Source organism: Psammomys obesus, unplaced genomic scaffold, assembly GCF_907164565.1.
Source record: "Psammomys obesus unplaced genomic scaffold, mPsaObe1.curated_primary_1811, whole genome shotgun sequence".
NCBI classification, from domain to species: domain Eukaryota; kingdom Metazoa; phylum Chordata; class Mammalia; order Rodentia; family Muridae; genus Psammomys; species Psammomys obesus.
Window position 1 is genome coordinate 1,593,742 of NW_026596125.1, and position 15,328 is coordinate 1,609,069.

Below are 15,328 nucleotides of genomic sequence, written 5' to 3' on the forward strand. Positions count from 1 at the left end.
TGTGTGTGTGTGTGTGTGTGTGTGTGTGTGTGTGTGTGTGTGTGTGTTGGGAGGGTGCTGGAATAGTTGCTAGTTTGATAGGGATTACATTAAACATTTAGATTAGATTGTTTGGAGTAATATCAACATTTAATACTTAATAAGTATTTGTCTTAAAAAATAGGATTTGACTTCCAATAGTAAAATCAACATTTGTACATTACACTCATTACACCAAAGCTCTAGCCTGTGGAATATAAAAGTATTGAGTAATACTCAGTTACAAATCCAGTATTAATATGAGGAACCCTTGAGCAGTGGCTGGAGGTCTCATTTTAATACTAATGGGAAGAGTCTTCTGAGTCTTTACAGGTGTTCCTAGGGACTTTTATCAGATGACTGAGTTTTCAATTTGTTTTTTTTTTTTTTTTTAAGATTTATTTATTATTTATACAACATTCTGCCTGCACACCAGATCTTACTAGAGATGGTTATGAGCTACCGTGTGGTTGCTGGAAATTGAACTCAGGACCTTTGGAAGAACAGTGAGTGTTCTTAACCTCTGAGCCATCACTCCAGCCCTCAATTTATTTTTTAAAACATTTATGTTAATGTCTGAAATCCTAATTCTTTTAGATTCACTAGTGTTGAACCACTACTTTCTTCTGTTTCAATTCTTCACATACTCACTTTTCAGATGTATTAAATCACTCCCAAATTAAAAAAAAAAAAAAAAAACTAGTGTCTTTCAGCATTTAAATATAGTTGTTTTCCTACTCATTAACTTGGTAGTCTGCTTAGCCAAACAGAGGTAGCATTTATATATAGCAAAAATTGCAGTAAGCACAATTTATACTTTGTTTATCTAAAGAGCAATAATTTAAGGTTCTCTGTTAGATAATTGACCTAAAAGTATATGAGAATTTAAAGTGGGACCATTTTCTCTAGGACTTGCTGGCATTTAAAATAATAACATGAAGGAAATTGGCATTTAAATGAATGGATTGCATCGTGTCAGCTCTTTTTAGCTCTTTGCTAAAAATGCCAGGAAGCCATGGATAACAGGCAGGGCAGTAGCTAGGCTCATGACTCTGAAAGGCTTTTCTAACATAATTACTACAAAACTTTTGTGTATACACTTGCTTTTAGTTCCTAGATTTTCTATACCCTATGGTATCAGCTTATAACAATTATATCTAAATTTAGGTAATCAAGGCACATAGTAGATATGTAGATAGGAGTAACTTTCAGAGTCATCCTTCTGTTTTTCAATTACACTTGGGAAACCTAGGCTGCTTTATTCTTCCCAAGTGAAACTTGTCATTTGACTTTCCATTTCCTTTTCTTACTTTCCCACAAGAGAAAATAAGCAGTCACTTAGTTAGGCCTCCTCCTCAGTCTTAGCTTCCCATTTGTATAGTGACAAATGTTAGACTAAAAAAGAAATGGTAAGAAATGTTCAGCCTTACTATTTAAAGTTTAACTTTATTAACAGTTTATTGCTGTGAGGACTAACTTCCATGCTGATAGAAGTTTGTTGCATTGTTTATTTAGTGACACCTTTGCTATTTCAGGATCCCGGGAAGCTGTGCTTGTTTTAGGTTTGGGAGAAGTTTAACATTTCTATCGGGTCAGCATAGTGTATCCTGTCACTAAGTCTCACCCACAGGCTGATTTTTAAGTTCTCTCAAGTTAATGAGGCTGTGTATTTGGCAGAACTTGCATGTAGCTCGTAAGACCTTAAGTATTTACTATGTTACCCTTAACAAAACACTCTTTACTGCCAGTGGAACATTTACTCTTAATGACACATTTGGGACCACATTTACTACCCTGAAACTAATTTTCAGTGGTCTTTCCAGTGTTTTCCAGTAACTGAGAAAAATAAGCATTATGTATAAAAATATAAGCCTTGTTGGACTTCTAGGAAATATATTTTACTTTTAAAAAGATGAAAATATATGACTGTAACTCTAAATTTTTTTTTTGTTGGCAAATGACGAGACGGTTATTTCTCTACAGAAATATATGATAGAAGCAAGTAAAGGACCCTGTTGTGGTTAATACAAAGCAGTCTTGGCTAGTACCTGAGGAAGTTGGAGACAGGCAATTTTTTTTAAGACCAGTCTGAGCTACAAAAAAGTTTATCTGCTTTAATGGAATTGGTTTCAGTTTCAGGGTAGTAGGTTAAAAGAGAAGCAAGTATGCCTAGATTTTCACTTCTGTTTAGCTTTATGTAACTCATGAAGGAATCTACTTTCAAGTGATTTGGGAGTCAATGTACAAATTAAAATTTCTTAAGGTTCATAATTTTTCTCTGCGCTCTTCGGGAAAGTAACTGTGATAGTCACCTTAGCAAATTTCTTGGCTTTGGCAAATTTATTTGTATGTATGGCAATTCTTTGATATAGAAAACTCATAAAACAGTTTTTAAAATGGTTCAAACCTTAAAAATAAAATGGTAATAAAGTTCACAGATTTGTAAATGTAACTCACACTTTCCTGTTTTGGGATTTAAGTCAGAATTCCATTAAGTGAGCAGTTGTAGACACAAGAAAGTAATGAGGAAAACATTAAGGAAATAATACCATCATTCTAACAAAAAATCAGTGTTATATAAACTTAAAAAAATTTATTGAGTCTTTGTGAATTTCACATTATGCACCCCAATCTCACTTATCGCCCTTTCCTTCCATATCCCTCCTCTGCCCTTGCAATTCCCCCCACCAAAGGAAAATAAAAATTAAATAAATAAATAGAGACATCTCGCCGTGGAAGCTTTGGTGTGTACCACAGTACACCCTTTTGTCCAAACAGCTTTACCTGCAGTTCATTGCAATGAGTCATTGGTCTAATTCAAGGCCTCTTGGGCTTTTACTGCACTATCAATACTGGATCCTCACAGGAACTCCTCTCTGTCATGGAGATCCTGCAGCTTTGGTTCTACAGGACCAGACCCTTGCATCTAGCAGTTCATGATGGGGTAAGGCCAATTCAAAGCCGTGGATCTGGGCCTGGATGGTTGGTATCTGAGTTGTTCAGCCCACCAGCTCTCTTGAACCTTCACCACCAGAGCCAGCTCTCACTTTACCCAGGTGAGGGGCGTGGCCACCTCTCCCACTTGCTCTCTTGCCCTTGATGGACCTTCTTGCCCAGCTACCAGGGCCAGCTCTAACTTGCTACTCCAGGTGAGGTACAGGGGTGAGGGGGTAAGAGGCAGGGCCCATCTCTCTCTCTGGTCATTATATAAATTCTTATGCCTGCATCCTCCCCCATTTTTCAGTCATTTATCAAGAAGTTAAAAAACCTAGAGGTATTGCCGCAATAATTTTGTGGTTATGATAATCAAGTGGATTTTGGAGACAGAAGCAGTTGTCGGTGTGAACTGGCTTACCAGCTTATATCCTAAAGGAAATAACTCCTAGAAAGAAGATAGAAATCCTAGTTTAGACCTTCAGCTTTATTCCTATTAGGTTCTAGCCAAAAGCTGTTTTTTTATAATTGAAGGAGCCAATGTCATTTATTCATTCATTGATAGAACAGCATCACATTTTTATCTCTTTGCCATACCATATATAATGTATTTATTTGAAATGCAGATGTGGAGGAATTATAATGGAGTAAATTTTTGTTGATGATTTCCTATTACCTGACTGTTCAGTTCTGTTAGCCCTATGCTGCATAAACTTTCTTGTTTTTATTGGTTCTTTGTATTTTGTATATGTATATACAGTAAGGGAGAACAAGCCATGTTTTATTGATGTATCATTTCTGTAAAAAAAAAAAAAAAAAAAAGTTGTTCCCCCCCCAACTCAGAGATCAGCTTGCCTCTGCCTTCCCAGTGCTGGGATTTAAGGTGTGACCACCACACCTGGCTTGCTGTACATTTTTAGACAGGGTGTCTAGAGGCAGTTGATAAAATGTATGATTAAAGCAAAAAATGTATGATTTTGTTCTATCTGTTTTTTAATCTTTAGTTATTGTTCTGGATAAAAGCAAGTGAAACAACTAGCTGAAAATGAAAGTCATTTGTACACATGTGTGCACACAGATGTAGAAGTGTCATAGGTTACTAATGGAGATGTCTTTTTCAGTCCTTCACTACCTGAAACTGGAGTTCATCATTCTGTTGGGCTGGACAATTTGCCAGCAAGCTCTAGGGATCCACATGTCTGTGCCTCTCCAGGGCTGATATTGTGGGTCACACATGTCTGGTTTCTTTCCTGGTTGCTAAGGATCCAAACTCAGATCCTTCTGCTTCCATGACTGTCATTTTACTGATTGAACCATCTCCCCAGCCCCTGGAAGTAATTTTAAAACAACTGTGTAACACTGCCCCAGTCCCCAGCTGTTATACAGCAGTTCTAATGTTCTTCCAACATTGAAGAGAAGCCTTAAGAGCAGAGAACTCTCACAACTCTTTCCAGGCAGACAAATTAGATTTTGAAAGTGCCTAAGAAAAGCAAGATCTTGGTGAACAATTCAGAGGAGGTTGATAGCTCCTTTTTAGTAACAGTTGAAATAACATGAGTTAAAAAGTTAACATTAGGCTGGGTGGTGGTGGCACAGGCAGATCTCTGAGTTCAAGGACAGCCAGATCTACAAAGTGAGTTTCAGAACAGCCAAGACTAGACAGAGAAACCCTGTCTCGGAAAGCAAACAAACAGAAAAGGTTAACATTACCAGAAAAAAGAAGCAGGCAAAGAAAAGCCTTCTTGAAATCCAAGTTTCAAATATTAGTGACAGTTTGCCCCTGAAAAAGGACCTCTTTTTTTTTTTTTTTTTTTGCATCAGACTTAGCAATTTATGCCCTGGTGCATGGCAAAAAGAGTAGAACAGTCAGCCAACAGTCAGTGGAGAATAACAGCTTGATGTACGGCATAAATATAGGCAGATCAGCTTGCATTTTAGAGAAGGGCAGGTAGACTGGGAGAGCGCTATACTGGACAGAGACACTGAGTAATCATAACCTTGTCATCTGAGAAATGGTATCAGAACCTACTTATCAATTTGATGATATGATTTACTCTTGCAATTTCAGCACTTTGGAGATAGAAAGGAGAATCATATGTTCAAGTTGAACCTGGGCAAATACCTGGGCCTTGCTTCATACATGGGCAGAACATTATGAATCACTTGAACCCAGCAAACATAATATATACCGGGCCACACTGCTCATTCTTACTAGGTACATTTGCAACATTCTCTAGGATTGACCGTATATTGGGACATAAGACAGATTTTTTTCCCTCAGTTCTGAGGATCTAACCCAGAGCTTACCAAGAGTGCTGTGAAAACATTCTTAACTGAGCTACACCATACGTCCATAAATTAAAATAAAAATCATACTAAGTAAGTTTCCCGACAAGGTGGGATGAAATTAGAAACCAGTAACAGGAAACACAATGAATTCACAAGCATGGAAATTGAAACTTTTTTTGTTAGTGAATACAAGAATAAATCTCAGGAGAAATTATTGACTAGCTTGATGAACTAAAACAAGGCACACTAAAATTTCATATCTAATTATCAGTATAAAGTAACCTATAATTTCAAATACCTACAGTAAAAAAAAGAAAAATCTCAAACCAGTATTGTCACCACCCAGGTTAAGAAACTTGAAAAAAATGTCTAAAACAAACAGGGAAATAAGATTAGTGTACACATAAATAAAATGGCATAGAAAATTTGATAGAGAGAAAAAAAATCAAGGGACTAGAGAAATGGCTCAGTAGTTAAAGGCTGCTTTTCCCGAGGACCTCGGTTTAAGTCCCAAGACCCACATTGTGGCTCACAACTGTGTTAATTTAAGTTCCAGGGGATCCTGTGTCGTCTTCTGGCGTCTGTGGGCACTACATACATGCAGTGCACAATACCTGCGAACAGGCAAAACACTCACACACGTAAAATAAAAAGACTAAAAAAGAAAAACTGAAAACTGGTTCTTTGAAAACATTAACAAGATTGATAAATTGGTGATTAAAAAACTGGACTGGACTAATCATGAATGAGAAATGGGGGAATTACCTCCAACCTTATGACAATAAAACATGGGAAATGCTATTGAATAATTTATATGTTAAAAAATTAAATAACTTGATGGGGTAAATGTCAAGAAAGGCATTAGATACTAAAAATTGATTTATTGAGACATATGAATAAATCTTTATTGTGAGTTGAATTTTGTCTCCCAAAAATTATGTTAAAAAAGAATAGTAACTGACAGTACGTACGAGTGTGACTTATTTAGAAATTAGATCTTTGGGGTCTTAATGTAATCAAGTTAAAGTGAAGTGATGCTGGATCAGTGTAGTCCCTGAATCCAATGACTTGGTGTCTTTATAAGGTTAGAGACTTGGAGAGACAGACAAACATAAAGAGGGAAAAGGGGCACATAAAGATAGAAGCAGAGGTTTGATTATATCATCATAAAACTGGGAATGTCAAGGGATGTCAGCAGTCACTACAAGGTAGAAGCAAGTATGAAAGGACTTGTAGAGCCTTCAGAAAGAAAAGAACTCTGTAGACATCATGATTTTGGACAAGTAGACTCCAGGTCTGTGAGAGTAGACCTCTTCTGCTTGAGCCTTACGGTGATATATTAAAGCAGCCCTAGGAAATCAACAGCCTAGAACAAATGAAGAGATGGAATTGGTAAAGGCAAACACACAAAGGCTATAGTCTGGGGCCTGAAAGTGCACTGGCTCGGGTTTGGTTCCCAGCATTCACATAGTGGTTCACAAACCTGTAACTCCAGATCCACAGGATCTGATAAGACCTTTTGAATTCTATGTGTACCAGCAATATGCATGAATGTTGGCAAACACTCATATAGACAAAAATCCTAAAACAAAGAAAAGAGAACAATAATTATTAAAGAAAAACCATGGCTTCTGGTTTTACCAGATATTTAAAGTATTAATACTAATTCTTTTTTTGTTTTGTTTTTCGAGACAGGGTTTCTCTGTGTAGCCCTGGCTGTCCTGGAATCACTCTGTAGACCAGGCTGGCCTTCAGAGTGCTGGGACTAAAGGTGTGCGTACCAACAGCCAACCTAACACTAGTTCTCAACTAACTTTTTCCCTTATGAGAGGGAAGATACTCTTGTTAGGAGTCTACTGTCATCCATATCAAACCAGGCAGAATCATCACTGAAAACTATAGAACGCTATCAGTTAGGAATACAAATGTGAAAAGTCCTTAGTATTTAACAGCATATAAAAGCTCAAATATACCATGATCTAGTGAGGTGCACCTCAGAGTTGGAAGGCTGGTTTAATATCCCAAGATCAGTTCATGGAATGCGATGTGTTACTGAAATAAATGGCAGAAGTTAAGCAGTTGTCTTTGTAGATAACTAAATATGTGACCAAAACACTATTTTTTTTTAATTTTAAAAGCTAGAAATAAGAGATTTTTTTTAAAGAAGTTGCCACAAAAGTACTCTTACTTAATATCAAAAGCCTGAGAACAGCTTCTTCTGAAGATGAGGAATAACAGTACCACCTGTACTCAGTACTTCATTTTAGAAGGTTCTAATTAGGGTAATTTGACAGCTAAAAGCAATACCATCTAAATATGAGGGGGAGGGCAGAAGTAAAACTTTATGATATATATAAACTTAAGTTGTGTCTGTGATGTCTTTATATGTATGTATTGCTATTTTGCTTGCATGATTGTGTACCACTTGCATGCCTGGTCCCCAGGGAATCTGATATCCTGGTCCCCAGGGAATCTGATATCCTCTTCTGGTTTCCCTGTGTGCACATATGCGTGCATACATACCTTTAAAGGAGGGAGAAGGGGTTGGGCATGTAGCTGAGAAATAGAGCATTTGCCTGGCAAATGTGAGGCCTGTGTTAGAGCTTCTGTACTACTAAAACATGCATGCACTCATGAACACAAGTACTTACATGCTGCTAAAGCAGCATTAATGAAACATAGAGAAAACACTTTTATGTGCCTATAGAATATAGAATATATCAATCACTTTTAACAATAAAAACATAGTCTAAGCTGGGTGCAGTGGCACACACCTATAATCCCAGCACTCGGGGAGGCAGAGACAGGCCTGTCTGCAAAGCAAGTCCAGGAGAGCCAAGGCTACACAGAGAAAGCCTGTCTCAAAAAAAAAACAAAACATATGGAGATAACCTAGAACCCCTGCACAAATGTAGCCCATGGCAGTTCAGTGTCCATGTGGCTTCTATAGTAATGGGAAGAGGGACTGCCTCTGATGTGAACTGATTGGCCTGCTCTTTGATCACCTCCCCCTGAGGGGGGAGCAGCCTTACCAGGCCACATAGGATGACAGTGCAGCCACTCCTGATGAGATCTGATAGATTAAGATCAGAAGGAAGGAGAGGGGGACCTCCCCTATCAGTGGACTTGGGGAAGGGCAGACATGAAGAAGGGGGAGGGAAGGTGGGATTGGGAGGAGAAGAGGGAAGGGTTTGTGGGGGGATACAAAGTGAATAAAGTGTAATTAATAAAAGTTAAAAAAACACATAGTCTAATTAAAAAGTGTGCAGATTCTCTGAATCTTCAAAGAAGTATTCAGATGACCAAAGAACACAGAAAAAGCTTGACATCAGAAAGATACTAACCTAAACCAAAGTGTCTTCATTAGGATTTCCATTGCTGTGAAGAGACACCATGACCAAGGCAGCTCTTATAAAGGCAAACATTTCATTGGGGCTGGCTTACAGTTTCAAAGGCTCCGTCTATTATCATCATGGCAGGAAGCCTGGCAGCAGGCAGGCTGACATGGTGCTAGAGGAGCCCGGAGTTCTCCATCCTGATCCAAAGGTAGGAGGAAACTGTCTTCTGCAGGCAGCCAGGAGGAGACACACTTCTACACTTGGTGTAGCTTGAGCATCCGAGATGTCAGAGCTGGCCCCCACAGTGACACACTTCCTCCAGCAAGTCCACACATCCTAATGGTGCCACTCCCTCTGGGCCAGGCATTTAAAAACATGAGTTTATGGGGGCCAAACCTATTCAAATCACCACAAAAAGCATGGCATACATAGCACCTTTTTTCTTAGGATGGATAATTTTAAAACACTCATGACTACACGAGGAACTTAAAAACTTTATACATTTCCTTTTTTCTAAAGATTTGTTTATTTACGTATTTGAGTGCTCTATTTGCATGTATGCCTTCCTGACAGAAGAGAGCATCAGGTCCCATTATAAATGGTTGTGAGCCACCATATGGGTGCTGGATCTTGAACTCTGAACCTCTGGAAAAACAGCCAGTGCTCCTAACTGCCTAGCCATCTTTCCAGTCCACTTTATACATTTTCATTGTGAGTATAAGTATAGCTACTTTGACACTTCTTCAAGTGCTAAATACTGTTAACATATGATTCAGAATTTACCTCTTAACTGTGTAGCTAAGAAAATGAAAATAGACATCTACACAAAAACTAGGGCAGTTAATATTCTCATTACTCATGTGATAGAAAAGTAGAGACTGCCCAAATAGTCATCAGCTATTGAATGGATAAAATGTGGTATAGCCTTAAAATAGAATGTTCATTTAGTAGTTTTTAAAAAATGCCAACATGGGCTATGATACAGATGAACCTTGAAGTTATATTCTAGGAGAAAATATCATCCCCTCTCAAACACACACACACACACACACACACACACACACACACACACACACCACTCCATTTAAATGAAATGGCCACAGTAAGCGTAACTGGCTGCTTAGAACCTGGAGGAACCAGAGGGGGATGGTAGTTGAGTATTAAAGGGATAAAAATACTCACATTGTGATGATAACAATTTATAGATAAGAGTAAAATCTATTGGGTTTTATGTTAGATGGGTGGGTTGTATCATTGAATATTCTGATGAGAGTGTTTAAATATGAAACAAATAGGAATGATGGTAGTTATAATTGGAAAAAATCAAAAAAGGTGGTTGCAAACATTATTGGGTATATTTTAAATTTCTGAGATTTGTGAATTATAATATGCTCTCAATTCTTATGTACATTTTATTGTGCAAAGTGTGACCTACTTGTTAAAAAGTTTTCATAAGTAGTTTGTGGTGAAAGTAAGTGCATGAGTTTATATACTAGTCATGTAGAAGAAATATGAGCATAGGACTTAAAGGATGCTTAGAAGGTATACTGTTTCTTTTCTATCTTATTTTCTGTGGTCACCGTCATTGTTCTGGTCTCCAACTTACCTGTGAGAGGCAAAGCTGGAAATACGTGCAGAGAGCACTGTCCGCTTAGCAGTGCAATCTGGGAGTAATGTTGGGAGTTTCAAGGATAACTTAATTGCAGCATTTTAGAAACTTTTAATCCCCATCTTACTGGATATATGTTCAAGCACATATGTAATGTGCTTGAATGTGCTAAAAATACTGAAATGTACTTGGAACAGGAAGTGTGTTGTTTCAGTTTATTATCATAGTGCTGGTTTTGACTTATCAATTTAACAATTCAGTAAAGATTTGAGAGCTACCATTACAATAGTTATCTACAAACAGAGTTTAAGTATTTAAACAGTTTTTAAATATTTTAATTGTGTTATACTAGTTTGTCTTACTGGCTAATAACATTTGCCTTTATGCATCTGTACTTTGGACTTTTGAATGGGGAGAGATTTTTGAACAAACATTTCACGCAATATTTTTGCAGGGACACTTAGTCGGTCTGGATGAGCCAGCTTCTGGAGCTGGGCAAGAAGTTTTGCTTAAACAAGAGCACGCAAAAGTCACTCGACTCCAGAGACAAGCAGAAGAGTTCCTCAATGCAGTCTTTTATAGAAAAGGTTGGTTTCGGTGGCAAATGACACAGTGTCTGCTTGTCTTATATTAATCTTAATTTCAATGTCATTTTAAGTTACTCTTAAAATATTTCTGTATTCCCTTATCACATTAAATTTGAAATAAGGTTAAGGCAACCTATTGCCCTCTTTAATTCTGAAGTGGGAGTGAGTTTTAGTTAAATAGTTTAGAAATGTATTGTGAAACTACAATTTATTAGACAAGTTTTAGAAAAGTAAACTGCTACTGTTTAAATCTTAACTATAAAACGAGCTTTGTAAATTGAAAAATTGACCTGAAATTTCATTTTAAGTAAAAATATAGTTGAGTATTGCAGTTGTATTTATAATATATCTTTTAAAATAAATTTATTTTTGTTTTATGTGTCTTAGTATCTTGCCTGCATGTATTTATATGCAGCATGTGTGTACATGTTAATCTCATAGGTCAGAAGAGGGCCTAAGATCTCCTGCAACTGGAATTAAGTTGTGAGCCATCATGTGGGTGTTTGGAACTGAATCTGGATTCTCTATGCGAACAACAGGTGCTCCTAACCTCAGAGCCATTGCTCCAGCCCCATTGACATAATCTCACTTCACTGATTTTTTAAAACTTATTAAGTAGGAAACTGTACATACACACAAAAACTTTGTTTACATTTTGTGTAGAATTTAATAGCCTTCTCTGGATTTCTCAGCACATCTTTCTATTTAAGGAAGCTTGCTTTACATTGGTTTTATAAAGCAGGAAAATCTCTCTACCAGTCTTGTCCAACCTGAGGCTCTCAAGCCACATGCATAGCTCTGAATGTGGTCTAATACAAAATTATAAACATAGCTTAGGACATTATGGTATTTTTTAAAATTTTGCAATTGATATGATGACTACATTATGTTGCAATGTCAAAAAGAGACATGCATCAGTCTTGAGGATTAGGGATTCTTAGAAACAGTTCCATTATCATTTTATTTTACATGTGGATGTTTTTCCTTTTTGCGTGTGTGCATGCTTGAATGTGTGAATGTGTATGTATGTGCACCACATGTGCTTGGTGCTCTTGAAGGTTAGAAGAGGGTATTGGATACCCTGTAAATGGAGTTATAGATATTAGTGAGCTGCCATGTGGGTGCTGGAAAATGTCAGTCTTCTACAAGAACAAATACCCTTAACCACTGAGCCATCTTTCCAACTCTTCCCTCTCTCCTTTCTTTCCTTCCTTTGTTGTTGTTACTGTTTTTGTTGTTGCCATCCCTCCCCCACCCCAAAACACAGTATCTCACTGTGTAGCTCTGGTTGTCCTGGAACTCACAAATGTCTGCTTGTCTCTGCCACCCAAGTGCTGGGATTAAAGGCCTGCATAGCTACATCCAGCTTCAATTCTTTTCCTTATCCACATAATCTCTTTTATGTTTTAATTAGTGAAGAGTCAATCTTTTTTAAGATAGGGTCTTGCTATATACCTAGATTTACAGGAGATCCTGCCTCTACCTCCCAAATACTAAGATTAAAGTTGTGTGCCACTATATTAATAAATTCTTCCTGAATGAATATCTGTTTCTTAATTACATATCTTCTCTTTTGCTAAGGTACAGGTTATTATGATAGTTTCTAAAAATGTTTCCTACAAGGTAGGCATAGTAGTGCACGCTAGTAATCTATACAGTTGGGAAGCTGGGATGAGAGGTTCCTGAGTTTTAGGCCAGCCAAAACTGAAAGGGAAAAAGGTGTTCTTTGTAACTGCTGATTATCTTGGGTACATTTAACCTTCAGCAGAATCAGAAAGCCCGTCTCCTTCAGTGCATCCACATGTCCAGTGCTACTTTATACACTCATTCCTCCAGAGATGCCCTTGCTCCCTTTCCAGGTTGACAGTACACCAGAAGTGAAATAAGATTCCAATGTTTGGTTACTATTGGATACCAGATGTCCTGCAAAGTGGCATCAGTGTTTTCGGAACATTAGTAAGGTGAGATGACCTATAAACTGAGGGTATTTATTAACTGAGTTTGTTGTTGGAGGGAAAATACATGTTTTTGTATTTCCATTGTTTCTTCCATTAGATTACTAGGCAAATCAATTTTTTAAGTATACCACCACTTCCCTTTTTAATACTTATTGGCACTCTGACTTAAATCTCCCAAATGAGTCTTTTAGGCTCACTTTATCAGATTAAGTTCCTTGAGTCTCAAAATTATGTCTTTTTTTTTTTTAAATAATTCTGTGAGTTTTGTGAATATTTGGTTGTTTTAATAAAGGAATTTAGATTGCCGGGTGTGGTATCACACTTCATTCTCAGCAAGCCAATCTCTTATAGTTCCTGCCAGCCTTGTTTGCATAATGAGTTTCATGCCAGTCAGGGATACATAGTGAGACCCTGTCTCAAAAACTGGTGGGGACGTTCACATTTAAGATGTAAACCAGTAGCTTATTATCCAAACATTTATAATTTTTCTTCATTAGAACATGTACAGACAGTGTCCTTGGTCTCTATGTTGTTTTAGCAGCCCTTTAAACTAAAGATAAGATGCTTCTCCCCAGTGTACATTTCCTACCTTGGTTAGGGGTTAATCACAGCAGGTTCCTTCAGTGAAAACCTACCTCCTTAGTTCCTCATCTTTGTCCTAGAAGAATAACCTATGCCGAAGTTCTTATAAGTTGTTGGGTTCATAATGTTTACAGTAGGAATTCATACCTTAGAATTGGTTGCAGAATTTCAGGAGATGGAATTTGCAGCTTGACTTCGTATATTGGTTGTACAGTGGTGTGAGGTACTTAGAAAAAGGAACTGTTGCTTTGGAATTGGAAGTTCTTTCTCTTTGCTTTGTATGCTGGTTTTGTTACTTTATAGATATTTTATTAATCTTCATGAAAATATCCCAGGTGCTATAATGCCCGAAACAGGCATTATCCAGGGAGATAGCTGTGATTTTTTTTTTTCTGAAGAGAGTAGTTTGTATAACTCTGGGGTTAGCTCTATCATAAATGATAAAGAGTTGAAAAAAATTTTAAGTCTCACATTTTGAAATCTTTGTGGGGACTTAACCAGTTGAGAGCCCCAATTTGAAAATCCAAAATTAAAACTTTTGAGTCTTATGTCAACACTTATAAATGTGAATTACAGAGCACTTTGTGTTTCAGATTTTCATGTTTGGCATGGTGCTTGAAATTAGTTTTGTCTAAGGGTTGTAAATTGTTTATTTTAAGTAATTGCGTAGGAGCTTTCTACAGCTAAGTAGGAATATACATGCAGTAAAAGTGGGTTTTTGTGATTGGGCCTATATAAAAAGTTTTAAGAAGCACTATACCTCTCGCAGTTATCACAATCACAATCACATTCTCTTTCAGCCTGCTCTGTTACCTATGTTAGAAGCTTTGATAATTCTACCAGATATGGTAGTCTTTAGTCTCAGCATTTGGGAGGCAAAGGTAAATGGATCTCTCTAAGTTCAAGGCCAGGCTGGTCTACATAGGGAATTCCAGGCCAGCCAGGAATAAATATATACATATGTGTATATATGTGTGTGTGTGTGTGTGTGTGAGTGTATGTGTATATGTATATATATATATATATACACACATACATATATACATATATAGTATCTATTATGTATATGGAAAGGGGAGACCCTTTCTCAAAGATTTATTTAATAATTTTTTAAAAATAGTATTTGCATTTTGAAACATATCGCTGACTGTGCTGTAACAAAGGGTTTGGTTTTTTCTTTTCCTTTTTATTTTTATTTTTAAAAAGTTTTTTTTGGAAACAGGGTCTCAAAGTTCACTATGTAGACCAACCTGGCTCCTCTGGAGTGCTGGGATAAAAGGTATGCTGCCGTATCTAGCTGTGCTGTGCTATAACAGTTTCATTTTTCTGTAGGTTTTCTCTACACTGTATCTAATAGTAGTTGCTTTTACTTGACCCAGTGGTATTTCCCTGGGCATGACCATAATTGCAGAATATTTTAAGTAAATCAAAGAATTAATGCATTCAAGAAGCTCTTAGAAGATAGAGAACTTTAAATGGCAGCAGTGTCAGTCATACACATTTAATATTTTGTCTCATGATTATGGTGTTTGTTCAATAAAGGGACAAGATATAATACTGGTTTTGAAACATCCAAGGTAGAACTTAATAGTTCTTATTGTAAAATCTTTTACTCATCACAAAGCTCTTTAATAGTTACTAAAATAGAAATCCCATAAATTACTGCATATTGCCATAGATTTGGAAAATCTTCTCTTTATTTTCCACGAGGTAAAAGCATACCACTAATATATGGAAGTTTAATATAGTCTTCCATATGGAGAGTATATGTAATGTAGAGTAAATTTGTCTTTAACTGTCAAGTCATAACTATTAATAAAAAATATCAGAAGCCAGGTATGGTGGTATATGTCTTTAATCCTGGCTGGTATAAGTAGGCAGATCTCTGAGTTCCAGACCAGCTTGGTCTACATAGTGAGTTACAGGCCAATCAAGGCTAACTAGTGAAACTTAGCCTTAACAACAAATAGATAGATAGATAGATAGATAGATAGATAGATAGATAGATAGATA

General features: G+C 36.9%; 1 protein-coding gene across 5 annotated transcripts in view; it reads left to right on the top strand.

Annotated features, from left to right (window-relative positions):
• Nucleotides 1–15,328, top strand: part of Lcor (ligand dependent nuclear receptor corepressor) — a 104,446-nt gene that overhangs the window by 53,756 nt on the left and 35,362 nt on the right. For 3 of the 5 annotated variants that reach the window (XM_055629974.1, XM_055629978.1, XM_055629977.1), the window contains exon 5: nucleotides 10,643–10,775. The exons of 1 other annotated variant lie outside the window; for it this stretch is intronic. In XM_055629974.1, coding sequence (XP_055485949.1) covers nucleotides 10,643–10,775 — 133 coding nt within the window. Of the gene's footprint in view, nucleotides 1–10,642; nucleotides 10,776–12,643; nucleotides 12,737–15,328 lie in introns of those variants that run through there. One more of the 5 variants, XM_055629975.1, reaches the window with a different exon arrangement.